Source organism: Anolis sagrei, chromosome 6 (assembly GCF_037176765.1).
Source record: "Anolis sagrei isolate rAnoSag1 chromosome 6, rAnoSag1.mat, whole genome shotgun sequence".
NCBI classification, from domain to species: Eukaryota; Metazoa; Chordata; class Lepidosauria; order Squamata; family Dactyloidae; genus Anolis; species Anolis sagrei.
Genome location: NC_090026.1, coordinates 25,664,994 through 25,683,958, shown reverse-complemented (window position 1 = coordinate 25,683,958; position 18,965 = coordinate 25,664,994). Strand labels below are relative to the sequence as shown.

At 39.0% G+C, this 18,965-nt stretch overlaps 2 protein-coding genes across 2 annotated transcripts; both read right to left on the bottom strand.

The window, feature by feature from the left end:
- Positions 1 to 5,202: 5,202 nt before the first annotated feature.
- LOC132779550 (olfactory receptor 14I1-like) lies at positions 5,203 to 8,444 on the bottom strand. Its single transcript, XM_060783236.2, has 2 exons — positions 7,525 to 8,444; positions 5,203 to 5,263 (listed from the first exon to the last, which is right to left on the bottom strand). Exons 1-2 carry the CDS (start codon positions 8,424 to 8,426, stop codon positions 5,203 to 5,205), a joined length of 963 nt encoding a protein of 320 aa, XP_060639219.2. The 5' UTR covers positions 8,427 to 8,444.
- Positions 8,445 to 15,389: 6,945 nt separating this feature from the next.
- Positions 15,390 to 16,337, bottom strand: LOC132779549 (olfactory receptor 14C36-like). Its single transcript, XM_060783235.2, has one exon. The coding sequence runs from the start codon at positions 16,317 to 16,319 to the stop codon at positions 15,390 to 15,392; it is 930 nt and encodes a 309-aa protein (XP_060639218.2). The 5' UTR covers positions 16,320 to 16,337.
- Positions 16,338 to 18,965: the final 2,628 nt, after the last annotated feature.

The window sequence follows — 18,965 nt, the reverse complement described above, 5'->3', positions numbered from 1 at the left end:
CAAAAGTTTCAGAATCAGAATGTGGAAATAATAACTGATTAAAGGTCTAGTCAACCATTGCTAGTCAGTTTAAGTATTATTATGCTTGCTAGAACAATGCTCTAATTTGGTTTAAGACAGCTTTGAATGTCACAGTGGTTATATATATTAAACCAGAAAAAAGATTATGAAAAATGGAGAAGTAAGGGGAACAGAGGTGGCTAAGAGAAAAAACAACAGAAAGGAGAACAGAGAATGCTAAATCTGGTAAAAGTGAAGCTTGTATCTGATGCGCAGACATGGCTAAAACATAAATATATACTAAAGACTACCAGGATCAAAAAGCCTGAAATTTAAATTAATTCTTAATGAAATTCCAGACCCAGTATTTTATTCTCTTACTTCAAGGAACAATTTTCTACCAATGCATAGTTCCTCTCTTTCCTGAAAATTCTTCAAGTGAAGTGCCCAAGAAAATATCTCCATATTAACTCAAAATATATTGTTTACATAGTAACAAAGAAGTAAAACCTAGTATGCTCAGTGGGCCTTACTTCCATGGACACAAATGTAAGATTGCAGCCCAAATGACATTTATATGGCAAGGCTTAAAAGGAACGGTGTAAGAATTCGTGCAAAGTGTCACCTTAGTTCATACCTTGAGCCACATGCCTGAATGCAGCAAACATCTAAAATTCTTCCATCATCCCAGTGAGTAAGTCCTATAAGCTAAATTATACAATTTTAAGGTAGTCAAAAGAAAGAGTAAAAATATGGAAGAGTAAATAACACAGAGCAGAAAAAAAGGAACAGGGATACTAGTAGTCAATACAAAAACAATTGAGAAACCTCTGGAATTATGAGAAAAGTTTCAAGCCACTATATTCTTCACAGCTTTCTCTTACCTTCTGATATACCTTCTTCTCCAATAGTGTTACATGCCTGCAACTCTGCCTAGACATCACTCGTGCCACTTTATAAATATTCTTCTCTACTTCAACCTACACCTTTTATGCAGTATTTGTTCTCTTATGGGGAAGATCTATTCATTCCTCTCTCTTGAGCTTCTGGAGGTTTGCTCCCAGGGGTAATAATCATCATGATTCAGAAGTAAAGGTGTATTAGGAAAAAATGTGTTTCTAGACTGATATCTAATGTGTTAGTTTAGACATCTAAAAATCACTTTGTGTAACCATCATTGTTTCAAGGGGGAAGCAGTCACATATACAGTAATTATGCATACATAATGGCAAGTATTCTTTCATAGTGGTCCATGCATTGTTCTACAAATAAGCAAGAAAAGGGAAATTTCCTTATTTACTGTGAGTTTTCCAGGCTGTATGACCATGTTCCAGAAGCATTCTCTCCTGATGTTTCACCCACATCTATAGCTGGCAACCTCAGAGGTTGTGAGGTCTGTTGGAAACTAGGCAAGTGGGGTTTATATATCTGTGGAATGTCTAGGGTGGGAGAAAGAACTCTTGTCTGTTTGAGGCAAATGTGAATGTTGGAATGGGCCAGCTTGGTTAGTATTGAATAGCCTGGCTGCTTCCTGCCTAGGGAAATCCTTTGTTGGGAGGTGTTAGCTGACCCTGATTGTTTTCTGTCCAGACAATGGCTCTTGGTAAGGTTACTTTAATTTGTGAGGGTTTTGTGGGGGTTTTGTGGAAGGAGTGGGGGTTATCTCGCCTCTCTGGGCTCCATGAACCCAAAAGGTGCAAGATGAGTGTATAGACAATTGCACAGGTAATCCCCCTGGGCCTGTCCACACAGGGCCCATAGCCCATTAGACCCGGACTTTTCACAAAGGTGCGAGTCTAATAGGCTATCAAATTAAATTCAGGATAAAGCAGGGTTTTCAGGATAAAGCATGTTTGGATATCTCCAGTAAAAATGTGAGGTGTCCTGGGATATGGGCTCTGTCTGGATGGGCCCTAGATCCTCCAATGCAACCCTATCTTGTGCTTCCAGCCCAAATGTTATCAAGATATAGGATTCATTGTTATCCAAAGCTGCAGATATCTGAGGATGCCTGCCATAGATGCAGGCAAAAACGTCAGGAGAGAATGCTTCTAGAACATGGCCATACAGCCTGAAAAACCAGTGATTACAGCCATGAAAGCCTTCGACAATACATATACATACATACATACATACATACAGGGCCGTAGCCAGAAAAAAATTCGGGGAGGGTTGAAAATTTGGGGGGGGGGTGAAAATTTCGGGGAGTGGGTGGGGTTGAAACCTGCCTCCTAGCTCACGCTGAAGCAAAGAGCACAGCAGGGGGCAGAGCAACCTTCAATAGCCTGCAGCTCCACCCCTGTCAACCACCTCCACCAAGTCTGGCCTCCTTAATGAGAGCATTCAACACACACACACCCAACTTGGTTGCTTCACTACATCGGCTATTGCTGCAAGTAATGACAGTGTGAATAAATTGTCAATATTTGTTTGAGATAGTGCTTACAGTTCTGGAGGGACTCTTAATTTTTTGCATCTCATAGACTTAGCATGGGGATTTGGTTAACCAGTTAAAATTCATGAGTAAACCAGGTTTTTTTAAAAAAATCTGAAACATTTCGGGGGGGGGGGGGTTGAACCCCTAAAACCACCCCCTCGCTACAGGCCTGCATACATACATACATACATACACAAGCTTTGGATAACATAGGTAAAGGTAATAGTTTTCCCCTGACATTAAGTCTACTTGTGTCCAACTCTGGAGATTGGTGCTCCTCTCCATTTCTAAGCCGAAGAACCATAGACGCTTCCAAGATCATGTGGCTGGCATGACTGCATAAAGTGCTGTTAACTTCCCGCCAGAGTGGTACCTATAGATCTACTCACATTTGCATGTTTTCTAACAGCTAGGCTGGAAGTAGCTGGGGCTAATAGTGGGAGCTCACACATCTCCCCAGATTCAAACCTGCAAACTTTTGATCAGCAAGTTCAGCAGCTCAGTGGTTTAACCCACTGCACCACCAGGGCTCCATAGGGAAAGGATAGCATAGGGAAAGGTTAATACCCCTGTGAGGTTCGTTTTGCTGTTGCGGCAGCAAAGATTGGTGATAAAGCTTCAGTTGAGACACTTTTCCCCCATGATAACTCTTTCAGGAGTGAATTTCCTTCCCTTGGGAAAATTTCTCTCAATTCCTGTTGTCTCACCCCCGTTTGTAACTCTGAGTGATTTGTACGTCAGATGTTTGTAACTCGGAGACTGCTTGTACTTCATTAACTCAATATAAGGGGTATGCATGGTTTTTTACAAAAGCACAGTACCATTCTGAGTAAAGCCACAGCACCCAAAACCATCTTATTTTATCATAGTGAACCATACAAGACAAGTTTGCTACCAGCTGGACATGTCCCACAAAGCCAAGAAGCACCACCAAGCCATAAAAGAGTGTGTGTTCTACAACAAAACCAGTTTTTAACCACTCATTTTAACATAAAGACATATTTCAGTATTATTCTCCTCATTGCTTCTGGGGAAACCTCCTAACACAAGGTATCTGCCAAAGGCCTCATCTATCCTGTTGGGCATCACAATTAACTAAGATGTAGTAATACATATCTAATAGGCCTGGGTAACAACGGAAAAATTTGTTTCTAAAATCAATTCGTTTTTTGGGGTTTTTTGCGTTTCGTTATTTAAAATAATTACAACATTTTCCTGTAAAAAAGTTCGATATTTACGAAATTTCGTAAATGTGAAAAAATTACAAAACAATAACGAATCGATTTCCGAAACAATAATGAATTGATTCGTTAATGGCGGACGCGACCGCGCAATATGCTGAAAAACCTCCAAATGGGACAGGGGAAACTTCTGAAGCTTAATTAAACCAAAAACAACTATAAAAACCCTTAGAAAACCAAAAACAACTATAAAACTTGCCCCAGACATGAGGAAATAATAACGAAACGACCTCAAAACGATAACGAAACGAATACAATAACAAAATACAAAACATTTACGAAAAGATTTAAAAATTCGTTTTTTAAAAAAATTGCTCCAGACTGGTTCTTTATTGTTTTGTAATTGAAAAATTAATGAATTTTTTAACGAATTACGAATTAACGAAACGAAACCGCCCAGCCCTAATATCTAATATATACCTACTAGTGTTAAGTGCCAGATGTTTCTTGGACAATGAGAAAAAAGTTCCCCATTTGGAAAGTGAAAGGATATAGGTTTTAAAACATCTACTGTTTTGCCTTTACATACCCTGAATTGGAGAAAAAAATGGCATATCTCATAGCTGTAGTTATACAGTATATGCTGTTCCAGTTCTGAACAAAGTCATGGACCACACTCAACCACAATTCCTCTGCCCCCACCCCCCACCCCTGGGTTAGGCCTAGGTATTATAAGAAAGGTTGCTGTGACAGAAGGCTTGGTTGCTTTTGTTATGTTCCTTTGAGTTGTTTCTGTTGTATGGCACCAATAGGTCGCCACAAGGTTTTGTTCTCAAACTGTTCATAAGAAGTGCCTTTACCTTCCTTAGAGAATGGGACTTGGCCAAAGAAATCCAGTAGATTTCAGCCAGGTTACAAACTGGGGTTGGCTACATGGAGCGGACAACCCCCTCCCTGGCAGCAGCTCCACTGGCATCCAGTCTGTTTCCGGGCACAATTCAAAGTGCTGGCTATGACCCTTAAAGCACTAGATAGTTCAGGTCCAGGCTATTTGGCTGACCACATTCCCTTGTACAAACCTGCTCAGGCCCTGAGATGTTCAGGAGAGGCCCTTCTCCTGGTCCTACCTCCATCTCAAGCTTGTTTGGTGAGAATGAGAGAGAGAGAGCCTTCTCTGTGGCTGCCTCTCAACTCTTGAACTCCCTGCCCAGGGAAGCCAGAATTCCCCCCTCCCTGATGTCGTTCTGGCAGCAGGCTAAAACCTTTTTATTCAGGAAAGCAGGGTAATAATAATAAATTTCCACAACTAAACATTCATGTGGAGTCTGGGTTTCCAAAGGTGTCTGAGATAATCTGGCTGCAGCATGCTGGGTCTCAGCAGAATGTTTGCCTGTACACAATGATAAAGGACCTCTTGACAGAGAAAAGAGGACCATAGAGAGGTCATTATGAAATAGTTCTTGGAACATTACAGATAAGGTGGGAGGGAGATCTTTTAAGTGGAACACAAATAAACAAACAGGATTGTGGAGATCATTAGGGGACATTCTTGGAACTGAATTTGAGTTGGTTCAGCAGCAGATGTTAGACAGAGTTGAGGATCACACCCTTGAGAAAACTGTTTTGGGCCGCAAACACAAGGCAGTTTGATTTTGCGGCAGTAGCAGTGAGCAAGAATGAGGCATTTAGTGGGGATGAGTGAATCAGCAGATGGAATGCTCAGATTCTTCCTTCTGCAATCTGCACTCTTTATGGGGTATATAAGTGAACCATTGGTGATTCCCAGCAGGAGATTCCACACAACCAAGTATTCAATCTTGTTCTTTGTCTTCCTTTCCAGGCCTTTGTAGGGGAAGATTGGGTTAATCAAGCAAGCAGTGCTACTGACTTCAAGTCCCAACTGTGTTGGGTGAAAGGGCATTGTCAAATTGCAAAAGTGATGGCTGAGATACCTAATTGTTTTTCTGCTCTAGCAAGCTGGTGCTGGTTGCCAGCAGACAGACATATGGTTGAGCTGATTCCACTCCAGATCCAGGTATGCAGTGTTTTTGGCAAGGTTTCTTTGTGGTGCCTTTGCCTTCCTTTGGAACTGACAGAGGTGAGTGGCTTTCTATAGCTGAGTGGGAATTCAAATGCTGGTCCCTAGTCACACTCCAAGAATCACATGACTACACTTGGTATATTCAAGCCAGTTTTTTAAAAATACTTTCACTGTTTAAATATTAATTTCCAGGGTTTTTTTTTAAAGACATGGATCCACATAGTTTTATTTGTATCTTCTTTTGTTTAAAAATTTCAACCCAAAAACTGTGGTTTTGTTTTACAAGAGTAATTAGGAAAGAGGTGATAGTTTATAGGTATTGTGTTCTTGATATAGAAATTCCACTCAAAACAGCAAAATCATTTTAAAACCAAAGTCACAGCAGAGTGGCTTACTCATGGCATAGTAGGAGGCAAAGGCATGGCTGATTATTGAGCCTAAAGAAACATTAGTTGCAGAGTTTGCCTTAAAAGTTTCAAAAATCCAAAAAATATGCAAAAGTTCCTCAAAAAATTTTCTGCTCTCTTTTCAGCTTTCTATAACTCTCCTTTGGTACACACAGCTTTGTTATGGAAATTCTCCCCAAAACAGCAAAATCATTTTTAAAACAAAGGCACAGCAGAGTAGCTTTTTCACAGCACAGTAAGAGGAAATAGTGTGGCTGAAAAGATTTTTGAGTTTAAAGAAACATGAGCTGCATTGTTTACTTTAAAGTTTTCAAACAAAAGTTTATTAAAACATAATGAACTACATTTCTAGATAGAAAACATGAGGTCTAGACTACCTGACAGAGATATGATATAATCTTCATTTTTCCTAAGGTCAAACAAAAGAAAACGACTAATGACTTATCCAATGAGGGACTCAGCCCCCACCCCTGTGCCATTTCACCAGCCTCCATTCTCCATTCTCCAGCCACTTTGTCACGGTGTCACTTCCCCATCATGGGGGAAGCATCACGGTGCAGATTTGTGCTGGCTCCATTGGAGACAGCACAACATGGGAAAGTTCCCGTGTTGTAAGGGAAGTGTCATACGAAACTTCCACTCCAGTTCTGAGCAGGGCCTCTGACAGAAGTCCAGCAATATCATGTGATGGACAGCATGCCCATCCATTGCTGGACTGGCAGGCACATGTCCTAGGATGCTAAAAAAGCCCCATGTGATGAGGTCATCAGACTACATTCTGATGACCTCATCACAACTCTCACATGAACAGCTGGAGAGAAAAAGAGAAACCACAAGTTCTTTTTGGGGGAGCTTAAAACAAAGATCATGCAACCTGAAAATTATCACTCTATGTCAGTGGTTCTGTGAGTCCCCAGGTGTTTTGCCCTACAACTCCCAGAAAACCCAGCTAGTTTACCAGCTGTTAGGATTTCTGGGAGTTGAAGGCCAAAACATCTGGGGACCCACAGACTGGGAATCACTGTTCTATGTCATCAAAGAGATGGGTGGATGGGATAAAGAATGAGAAATGCAGACAGGGACACATTGGCATTCAAAGAGAGGAATGAGGAAAAGATTTCCCTACATAATCTGTTTCCTGCCTATCGATTTCCTTGATTAGGGCTATTGACTTGAGCAGGATGTGGTTGAACTCTAACAGTTCTTACATGTCATAAATAAATATGAATGTATCTATGCACTCACTCCCATTATGCATTTCATTACATTAGTCCTGCTGACATTGTTGTTCACAAGAACAGAACAATGACACAGATTTTACTGTAACCATGTGGATGACTTCTAGTATTAACAAGTTTTTTAAAAAACAAAACAAAACAAAACAAAATAGGGGCTGTTCCATGATTTGCAAGGTCAGTCAACAATCAGGACATTAATAACTTTCTGTTAAATCTAAATATGAGTTTTTTCAGAGCATTTTTTATCTCCTTGTTTCTTATGCTGTAGATGAGTGGATTCATCAAGGGTGGTACCATGGAATAGATCATGGTCACTGCCAAATCAAGGAGTGATGAGGAATCAGAGACAGGCTTGTAGTAAGCTAGATATGAAGTAAATATAAACACAGAAAAAACAGTGAGATGAGGGAGACAAGTTGAGAAAGCTCTCTTCCTTCCCTGACCAGCAGGAAATCTCATGACAGCAGTAAAGATGTGCACATAAGTCACAACAATGAACACAAAGCAGCCTGCTGCAACCACTGCACTCAGCAAAAGAATTCCAATTTCAATCAGGTACAACTTAGAGCACACAAGCCTAAGTAAGTGTGGGATTTCACAAAAAAATTGATTGACAACATTGGAACAAAAGGCAGGTGAAAATGTGCCTACAGTGTGTAACACCGCATAGAAGCAACTAATAATCCATACAGCCATAACCATTTGAAGGCAGGTATGCCTATTCATCACCATCTCATACTGTAATGGAGTACAAATGGCAACATACCGGTCATAGGCCATGACTGTCAGAAGAGAGTAGTCAGATGATATAAAGAATACATAGAACAGTACTTGAACAATACATCCAGAATAAGAAATGTGACTATCATTCATAAGGGAATTAGCCATGGAAACAGGGAAAATGACTGAAATTTGTCCCACATCTTGTATGGCCAAGTTCATTAGAAGGAAGTACATGGGGGTATGCAAGTGATAGTCAGAGGTTATTGCAGAGACAATGAGAAGATTCGCAGTTGTTGCTGTCAGGTAAAAGACAAGGAACAGAATAAAGTGTAGAATCTGAAACTCCCAAACTTCTGAGAATTCTAGGAGAAGAAACTCAGAGAGAGAGGATTTATTCATTGGACTTTGTTCTTCAGCATATAGGCCCCCTATAGAAGAAAGAAGCACAATGACAATGCTTGCAATGAGCATTAAATAAATCGTGGTACAGTATGTACAATATGAATTGTAAGCTGATAATATATTGATATTGCTATTCTTGTGATTGAACTTAGGAACTCACATCAAGACACTTTGGCTGGATCTACACTGCAATATCATGTAGTTTGAAAATCCATTTTATGGTCGATGTAGACTAGTGGTTCTCAGCCTGTGAATGCCCAGATGTTTTGGCCTACAATTCCCAGAAATGCCAGCCAGTTTACCAGCAGTTAAGATTTCCCCAAAACAGGTTGAGAGCCACTGGTGTAGACCCATATTTGACCTCATTGAACTGCATTACACTGAGCTACACTGACCATATAATGTAATTTCAAACTGTATGATATGGCAGTATGGATCCAGCCTAAATCATCTGGAAGTCAGATATCTGAAGACAATCAATCAACCTAAAGTAACTATTAGAGGGTCTACCTATATTGCACATTTATACATCATTGATACCATTTCAATTGCCAGGAATCTTCCATATACAGTCTGATATTTGATTTATTTCCCCCAAGTAATTGAGAATTCTCTGCAACATAGCTATAATACTGCAATGAGCAAAAATCCTAGAAAATCCTAATTACTTAAACTAATTAAAAATTTCAGGTTTCAACAGGAAGAGGACATGGCAGCTCAAGTGGTATCTAACTGGTACAATTGTACAAGACTAGCTACTGGCTGAGAGTGGATCTGCATTCTAGAAATAATGCAATTTTACCCCACTTTATCTGCCATGGTTCAATGTTATGGAATTGTGGGAGCTGTAATTTTACAAGGCATTTAGCCTTCTTTGCCAAATAGTGGTGGTGCCTCGGCAAACGGGAACTTCCAATATTCCATATTTGTCAGTAAATGTGAGGTCAAATCACATTAAGTCTACAATGTAGATATAATCAGAGTCTCTCACTGCAGCAATTCTTCAAATGTGGTAACAAAAAATCTCCCCCCCCCCCACACACACACACACACAATGCATAATCATTATTACTCAGTCATTCCTACATTTCTCCTCAGTCAGGATCTAGTTATCCCAATCAATATGAAAATGATGTCCAGAACCTAACATAAAGGTTTTCATAGTTCATAATGAAAACATTACTTGGAGCAGAAAGGCTTATGTGAAAGGATTGTACTCATCAGACATCAAAGAAATCCGTCAGTCTTTTTCCCAAGACTAGAATTAAGTGTAGCTTACAGATAAAAATTCAAATGTAGTATAAATTACAGGAATCTATCTTTTTTCCCCCCTGTAACACAACATTTCAGAAAAAGAAATCAAGCACTTGCAAATCATAATTGGAAAGGAATAACTGGTTATCAATTCTTTTAAAAATGATAGAACTATAATTATGTAACTCCCAAAAGCATTTGACCTCCCATCTTCCATAGGCAAATTGGTCCTCATATCTTGACACCAGATACTTTCTTAGTTAAATAGTGAATCTTGCATACTGCTGCTGAATAAAGATTGCCATTTAGCAGATGATTATTATCAAGTGCTAACTCACCAATATATTCATGGAAGTCAATCATGATTGATTCTCCCAGTGATGAGGAGGATTTTACTTCTTTTTCTCTTCTGATCTTTGATCAGTCATACCATGTGCCGGCAATTAATCAGAAGTAAATAAGCAGGTATAAGTAAGGTATAAAGCACAAGAATGAGTGTAGGTCATAGCCATAGCAAAAAGTTTGTGGTTAAAGTTCCAGTCTAGTTTTCTGATGTCTTCATGTAGGACGAGAAAGTATCTCTGTTTGAAAGCCTGGGTAGGTATTGTAAGTCATTTATAGGTGCAGTTGAGTCAGTTGAGCCAATGAGCAGATATGGTAGAATATACTTTTGTATATCACAATGATTTCCTACATTCAAGAAGACAAAAGGTTTTGAAAAAGAAGAAATAAAGATTACCAAATGACAATTGAGGAGTTGCTACAGATAATAATCTAAGCTGGGAACTGAAGGATAAGACTGAGGAAAAGGAGAATTTTCAATCTTGCCAAAGTGATACTTGTAACTGTCATACAGACATTACTCACATAATTGTGGAGTAAGGGTGCCAAATTTTAAAAAATTGAAATTATTGGTGAGTGAGTTATTGGTGGCAGTAGACGTTATTACATTAAGTAAAGGATTTGCCACATATCGTGGCAAATTCGTCAGGGGGGGGGGGCATTCCACTCTGCATTACCTAATTTACCCCTTACCTCATCCCACGGAGGGAAGCATCTGCCATCCCACTTCCCCCCGTTGTTCCTTTTGCAAAACTGGAAGCCTCCTGTGTTGGTGGCAGCGTACACCAGTTTCTCAACTCTTTTGCCACAGGGCTCCACTGGAAGTAAATATACATCAGGGGTTGGGAGCTGGCGGGCTCCATGGCAAAAGTGAAGAGGAACCAATGTACGATGGGCAATTTTGCCCTTATGATGAGGTCGTAAGAGTAGAATATTATGTATAGATCTAAACTATGAAAGTGTGTCAAATAACTTCAGTACAGGGCTTGGAAAATTGCATTTTATAGCAAAAGAAGAATACATATTTTAGCATGTTTTTTTTCCTATTTCTGTAAAATATGTTCTAATGGATTTGGGACCTTTTTGAAACAAACTCCACAATTATTTATTGATCAGCTAGTGTGAAATGAAAATAGACACTAAACAACTGATTCATGCATTACCAGTATGTCCTTTTTTCAGAGACCAATAGTCCAGTGATGAATAAATATTCTCTTTATAAATTGTGTTATGAAAATGATTCTGATTATCTTGAAACCTCTGCAAATGTTGTGGCTGAGAATTAATCTCCACATAAGCTTCATATTTCATTTGAACAGTCAAGTCTTATCTTTGTTCTCTAGGAAGTAAGACATAATATATTCAGTGGGTTCGACACCCAGGTAAATAAGCATTAAGTGGCAAACATCTAAAAATGTTTCTGCATTGCAACATGAATTACTCAATTCTATATCAAAGTTATTAGCACAGAGATAAACAAGAATAATAGAAAAATTATGAAACGAACTAAAAGATAGCCGAGAAGGAAGGAAAATTTGTTTTAGTTTTCAGCATGGGGACATTTTAAGAACTCCTGAAATAATAAAAAGATTCCAATCGACAGGTTTTTCTTACCTTCAGGTGCACTTTCTTCTCCATTAATATATTATGGCTATTTACCTCACTAAACATCCATGCCACTTTATATATATCTTGTCTTCCCTTTTGATTTATGAAGAAGAACTATTCTGAGGAGAAGACTTATTCACCCTTCTCCCCAGTTTCTGGAGATTGGTTCCCAGGAGTGGCAATCATAGTTCCGTAGTAAAGATATAGTAGAAACAAATTACATTTCTGGAGTTTTAGTCTCAGAGGTCACCATCACAGCTCAGGACTAAGAGGATAGAGGCAATAAGTTATATTTCTGACGTCACACTTCACTGATATGTTAGTAAATAAAAGAAAATAGGATTATGGACTCTCACTTTACTGACCTAAGTGTCTAAAAATGACAGAAACTTGGAGAAATCTAATTTGTATCATCAGACTATTGAAAAAAATACTATGAAACAATTTCTGAATTTGAGTAAATTCATATTTATGATGAGCAGAAGTAATCTTTTCATGAAATGCAGTCACTATTCAGCATTGGCCATATTTAGTGAGGTGCTATACCAACCCCTAAGAAGATGCCGGAGACAGGAATTAGTATCATTGTATGAACGCAATATAAAGGTTTTGCACAGCCATACAAAATACATTTTCCACCAGCTGGCCATCTCCCACAAAGCCAACAATATACTTCAAGTCTCAAGAAGCAAAACCAGTTTTTGCCTACTCCTTTTATCATAAAGACATATTTGAATGCTTCTCACTCCTTCTGGGGGAACATCCCAACATGAACTGTTTATCAAAGACCTCAACTAGTTTACTGGGCATCACAATTAGCTAAGAAAAATGTGCTAAAATAGCACTACAACCCATCAGTATTCTGTGTCAAATCTTCATCAGAGAAGAGCTCCTCATTTAGAAAGTGAAGGGATGTAGACAAACCCTGAATTGAAGAAAGAGGCAAACCCCATAGTTGCAGTTATAGATGCTGTTCCAGTTTTGGGGAGAGCCAAGTCCTCGTGCATGGCCCAAACTCAGCCACCATTCCTCTGCCCTACCTCTCAGTTTTAGACTTGGGTATAAGGTAGGTTGCTGTGACACAATGCTTTATAGTTTTTGTTATGAGTCTTTGATTTCTAATTCATGGGGTATGACAGGGTTTTCTTCCCAAGCGTTGTTCAGAAGGAGTGCCTTTGCCTTCCTTTGAGGCTGTGGTCCCACCTACACTGCCATATAATCCAGTTTCTGAAGCAAAATTATCTGCTTTAAATTGTATTATATGGCAGTGTAGATCCAGCCTGTGACCCCATCTACGCTGCCATATAACATCCAGATTATTTGATTTGAATTTTATTATATGGCAGTGTAGACTCATATAATCCAGTTCAAAGTACAAATTGTGGATTATCTGCTTTGATAATGTGGATTATATGGCAGTGTAGATCCAGCCTGAGAGAATGGGACTTGCCCAAGGTCATCCAGTAGATTTCAATGAGTGAACAGGTATTTGAAACTTGGACTCCAGAGTTGTAATCCAAGTCTCTCCAACTGAACCAAGCTGGGCTTCAGAAGAATACTTGCCTGTACACAGAGAGGACATCTTGATAGTGAAAAGAGAGCTATAGAATAGTAATTATGAAATGGTTCTTGGAAAGTTCAGGATAATATGGGAAGGACCCCTGGTTAAAGGTTACTTTTAAATGGTACAGAAATGAGCAAATAGGATTTTGAAGGGGTTTTTTTGGGGGGGGGGGGTCGGATCTTGGAACTGAACCAGAGTTTTATCCCAGCAACATGTGTTATCATATCCTTGAGCAAAATGGCTTTGGCAGCAAACACAGGGCAGTTTGCTTTGGTGGCAATAATAATGATCAGGAATGGAGCATTTAGGGGGGAGATATGATCAGCAGATTGGATGCCCACATTCTCCCTTCTGCAGCCTGTACTCTGTGGGGGAGATATAAATGAATCATTGATTATTCCCAGCATGATAATCCATCTGAAAATAATTCAATTGTGTTCTTGATCTTTCTTGTCAGACCTCCTCCATAGGAGCAGATGGTTAATCAAGCAAGTAGTGCCATTGCCTTAGTGGCCCAACTGTGACAGGGCATTGTAAAACTACAAAGGTGTATTTCCACTGTTAGCCCATCAAATTTCAGAATGTTACACTCATCAACTAATTTTAGAGATATTTTTGGATTTTTGAAAACATTTTTTAAAAAAAACTACAAAAGCTATCTACTTGATTTTTATATACAATGCACAAGATAGCCAGGGCATCAATCCCCAGAAGTTTCAGAAAGATTCACACAGCTACAGATTTTTGGGAATTTTTAAAAGTTTAGACAAAACAATGTATCCCCTCAAAAAGCGACAACAGCAATCCTCTTTAATGTCTGTCTGTATGACACACAACCATGTAACGTAGCACAGATTTATACTATTACTTACTTACTTTAGTACTCTTTGCAGATTCAATAATTGTATTTATTATTATTAAACTAATACTAAACAGCTGGTGCCATTGGGGCTTTCTGGTGCTGAGCACGGCATTCTGGGAAATGTAGTTTAGGGCAGGACTTTTTGCATTCTCTGCCACAAGAGACCTTGTTTTCCCAAACAACATTTTTAAGAATGCTGTATTCTCAGTCTTCTACCCAATTTTGCTACTCCTGCCCCCAGTGCCTTCCTTATGGTGATCAGGCCAGAGAAAAACAAGATTGACTTTTATAACACTTTATGTTCTCTTATCTAGATAGGCCAGGCTTCCACAAACCCTGACAACAATTTTATGAAGAACTTTGAAAACCAGATAGGGGGAAATTACAGTTTTGGTATGATAAATTAAAAACAAAGGAAAGGACACTTTTGAAGATGCAAATAAAAAATGTGCCCTCTAGCACATTTGAATTCAGGCTTTTCTTTTAAAATCCCATGGCCTCCGCTGGAAATTAGTATTTTAAACAGTGTGTTTATTGAAAATAGCTGACTAGAATAAACCAATTCAATTAACAGTAACAATTTAATTTCACAATGTATACATTTGAGAATTTTCAAATTAGTTTTCAAACCTAATATTGCAATGTCTACTACGATTTTTTTAAGTAGTAGGAAAATAGGTAGTAGCCTTGGTTGTCATGCTCTTATATGGTTATTATTTATTTATTTATTTATTGTGTCAGGAGCAAACCAAACAGTTGTATTTTTTTAAAACAACAAAAGAAACAAAAAAAAACCCCCACAAAGTTTGCAAGCTTGGCATTTTATTAAATAACCTTTGACCAGTAGCTGGCCACTTGGAGTGTCTCTGGTGTTGCTATAAGAAGGTCCCCCATTGTGCATGTGGCAGGGCTCAGGTTGCATTGTAGTAGGTGGTCTGTCGTTTGCTCTTGTCCACACTCGCATGTCATGGATTCCACTTTGTAGCCCCATTTCTTAAGGTTGGCACTGCATCTTGTGGTGCCAGAGCACAGTGCCTTCCAAATCACCCAGTTTTCTGTGTGCCCAGGAGGGAGTCTCTCATTTGGTATCAGCCATTGATTGAGGTTCTGGGTCTTATATTGTACAAATAAATATGACCATATACGTGCACTTCCAAATTTGCATTTTTGTTGTATTGCTACTGCTGACACTGTTATTCATAACAAAACAATTACACAGAGCAGAGTTTGCTGTGACCATGTAGAATCCTAGTGTAATCAGCTTTTTGAAATAACAAAAAAGGGCTGTTGCAATTCACCACTTGTAGGGTCGACAATCAGGAAATTGCCATTAAGACATCGTATTACAGTAGCTACAGAATATTTTTTTCAAAGCACTTTTTATCTCCTTGTTTCTTATACTGTAGATGAGTGGATTAATCAATGGTGGTACCATGGAATAAATCATAGTCACTGCCAAATCAAGGAATGAAGGGGAATCAGAGAAAGGCTTGAAGTAAGCTAGATAGGTAGTAAATACTAAAACAGAGAAAACAGTGAGGTGGGGGAGGCAAGTTGAGAAAGCTCTTGTCCTTCCCTGCCCAGCAGGAAATTTCATGACAATGGTTAAGATGTGCCCATAACTCACAACAATGAACAGAAAGCAGCCTGCTGCTATGACAGCACTCAGCGAAAGGATTGCAATTTCGGTCATATACAAGTTAGTGCAGGCAAGCCTAAGTAAGTGCGGGATTTCACAAAAAAATTGATTGACAACATTAGAGCAAAAAACAGGTGAAAATGTGCCTACAGTGTGTAACACTGCATAGAACAAGCTAACAATCCATACAGCAGTAATCATTTGAAGGCAGGTATGCCTATTCATCACCATCTCATACTGTAATGGAGTACAAATGGCAACATAGCGATCATAGGCCATGACTGTCAGAAGAAAGTAGTCAGATGATATAAAGAATACAAAGAACAGTACTTGAGCAACACATCCAGAATAAGAAATGTGACTATCATTCATAAGGGAATTGGCCATGGAAGCAGGGAAAATGACTGAAATTTGTCCCACATCCTGTATGGCCAAGTTCATTAGAAGGAAGTACATAGGGTTATGCAAGTGATAGTCAGAGATTATTACAGAGACAATGAGAATATTCACAGTTGTTGCTGTCAGGTAAAAGACAAGGAACAGTATGAAGTGTAGAATTTGAAGCTCCCAAACTTCTGAGAATTTCAGGAGAAGAAACTCAGAGAGAGAAGATTTATTCATTGGACTTTGTTTTTCAGCACTAAGTCCCCCTATGGGAAAAAGCACAATGACAGTTCTTTGAATGAGAAACAAAGAAATGATGTCAAGAGTACATATGGTATGATTTGTAAGCTGCTGGTATTGCTATTATCACAGTTGTTGCACTTAAGAACTCACATCCTTTGTGGATGACATCAAAACACTATTTCATCTGAAAGTGAGGTATTTTAGGACAATCAATTCCAAAGTAATTGGTCTGTCTATATTGTACAATTATACATCATTGATATCATTTTAACTATCATAAATCTCTGTTATAGTATCCTGAGATTTTTTTCCCCCCTCTTGGGAATTTAGAGCTGTAGTAACACTGATATAGCTCAATGAATGGTGCTCATAAAATGACAGCAAAAGCAAATCACTTCATCAGCTGCTTATTCATTCTGTAGCGATGGACTACACCAGAGTTTCTCAACCTGGGGGTTGGGACCCCGGGGGGGGGGGGGTCACAAGGGGGTGTCAAAGGGGTCGCCAAAGACCATCAGAAAAACACAGTATTTTCTGTTGGTTATGGGGTTCTGTGTGGGAAGTTTGGTCTAATTCTATCTTTGATGCGGTTCAGAATGCTCTTTGATTGTAAGTGAACTATAAATCCCAGCAAATATAACTCCCAATTGTCAAGGTCTATTTTCCCCAAACTCCACCAGTGTCCACATTTGAGCATACTGAGTATCTGTGCCAAGTTTGGTTCAGATCCATCCTAGCTTGACTCTCTGGATGTAGGTGAACTACAGCTCCCAAACTCAAGGTCAGTGCCCACCAAACACTTCCAGTATTTTCTGTTGGTCATGGGAGTTCTGTGTGCCAAATTTGGTTCAATTCCATCACTGGTGGAGTTCAAAATGCTCTTTGATTATAGGTGAACTATAAATCCAAGCAGCTACCACTCCCAAATGACAAACTCAATCCCCTCCCCCCCCCCCAAAAAAAAAACCTCACCAGTATTCAAAAGTGGGCATATCGGTTATTTGTGCCAAATTTGGTCCAGTGAATTAAAATACATCCTGCATATCAGATATTTACATTACGATTTATAACAGTAGAAAATTTACAGTTATGAAAGTAGTAACAAAATAATGTTATGGCTGGGGGTCATTAGGAAGGTTTAGGCATTAGGAAGGTTGAGAACCACTGGACTACACGGAGGAACTGCAATTCATCAAATCCAGTCTGGCAAAATATGCTCATTTAAACAGCAAATTTATATTGACAGAACATCTATCGATTAACATAAAAAGCTGTGTTTGGATGAATATAATACTTCTAATAAGCTAAACAAATGGATAGATGTGCACACACATATCAAAAATACTACTACAACAGTAACAAAAGACATTTAAATCTCATTCAAAAGGAGGAATGAAAAGTTCAATGCAAATGAATACCTTTCACCCAGCTTCACTTTTTTCAAGATGTTATTGGAATTAGCTGACCTATAGACTTTCTACACTAGTTTCTGGGAAAGAAACTTCATTCTCATTAGAGCTTATCTTTGAAGTCTCCTTACTAGCTAGGTTGTTATCTTATTTGGGAGCCATATTGTTACTGCTTTTCTCATTAATTCTTGATTGTCTGAGTGAAAGGGAATTCAAACTTTTTAGAAAGCAAGCTCTCTCTCTCTCTCTCTCTCTCTCTATATATATATATATATATATATATATATATATATATATATCATTGTCATTAGTGAATACCCTAGAAAATTCTAAATATTTCACCAAGTTAAAAATTCCAGGTTTCTGTAAGAAGAATACATGGTAGCTCAAGTGGAATACAATTACTACATTTATGCGAGATTGGATACACAATGATGGTGGATCTACACTCTAGAATTGATGCATCTTAGCCCCACTTTAACTGCCATGGCTCAGTGCTATGGAATCATTTCAGGGAAGGAAATCAAGCATTTGCAGAATCTTTGTGACACTGCTCTCAATTGTGAGAATTGGTGCTTTAAAAAATTCCTACTGAAAACCCCTACTTTCCTCTTATGAATGATTGATCATATCTGGGAACACAGGGTCATCAAGCCTAGAAGAACAACGACACTAATTGCTGAATCAAGATTACCATTTACCAGATGACAATTGTAAAGTGTTAACTCACCAGTATATCCATGAAAGCCAATCATGATTGATTCTCCCAGTGATGAGGAAGATTTTACTTCTTTGCTTCTCCTGGTCTCTAATCAGATAGATCATGTGGCAGCAATTAATCAGAAGTAAATAAGCATTTGGAGCCCCTGGTGGCACAGTGGGTTAACCGCTGAGCTACTAAACTTGTTGACCGAAAGGTCTCAGGTTCGAATCCGGGGAGCGGCATGAGCTTCCACTGTCAGCCCCAGCTTCTGTCAACCTAGCAGTTCGAAAACATGCAAATGTGAGTAGATCAGTAGGTACAGCTCTTGTGGGAAGGTAACAGTGCTCCATGCAGTCATGCCAGCCACATGATCTTGGAGGTGACTACGGATAACTCTGGCTCATTGGCTTAGAAATGGAGATGAGCACCAGCCTCCAAAGTCGGACAGGACAGGACTTAATGTCAGGGGAAAACCTTCACCTTTACCTAAATAAGCATTTAGCAAATAATTAAGGAATAAATCTCAAG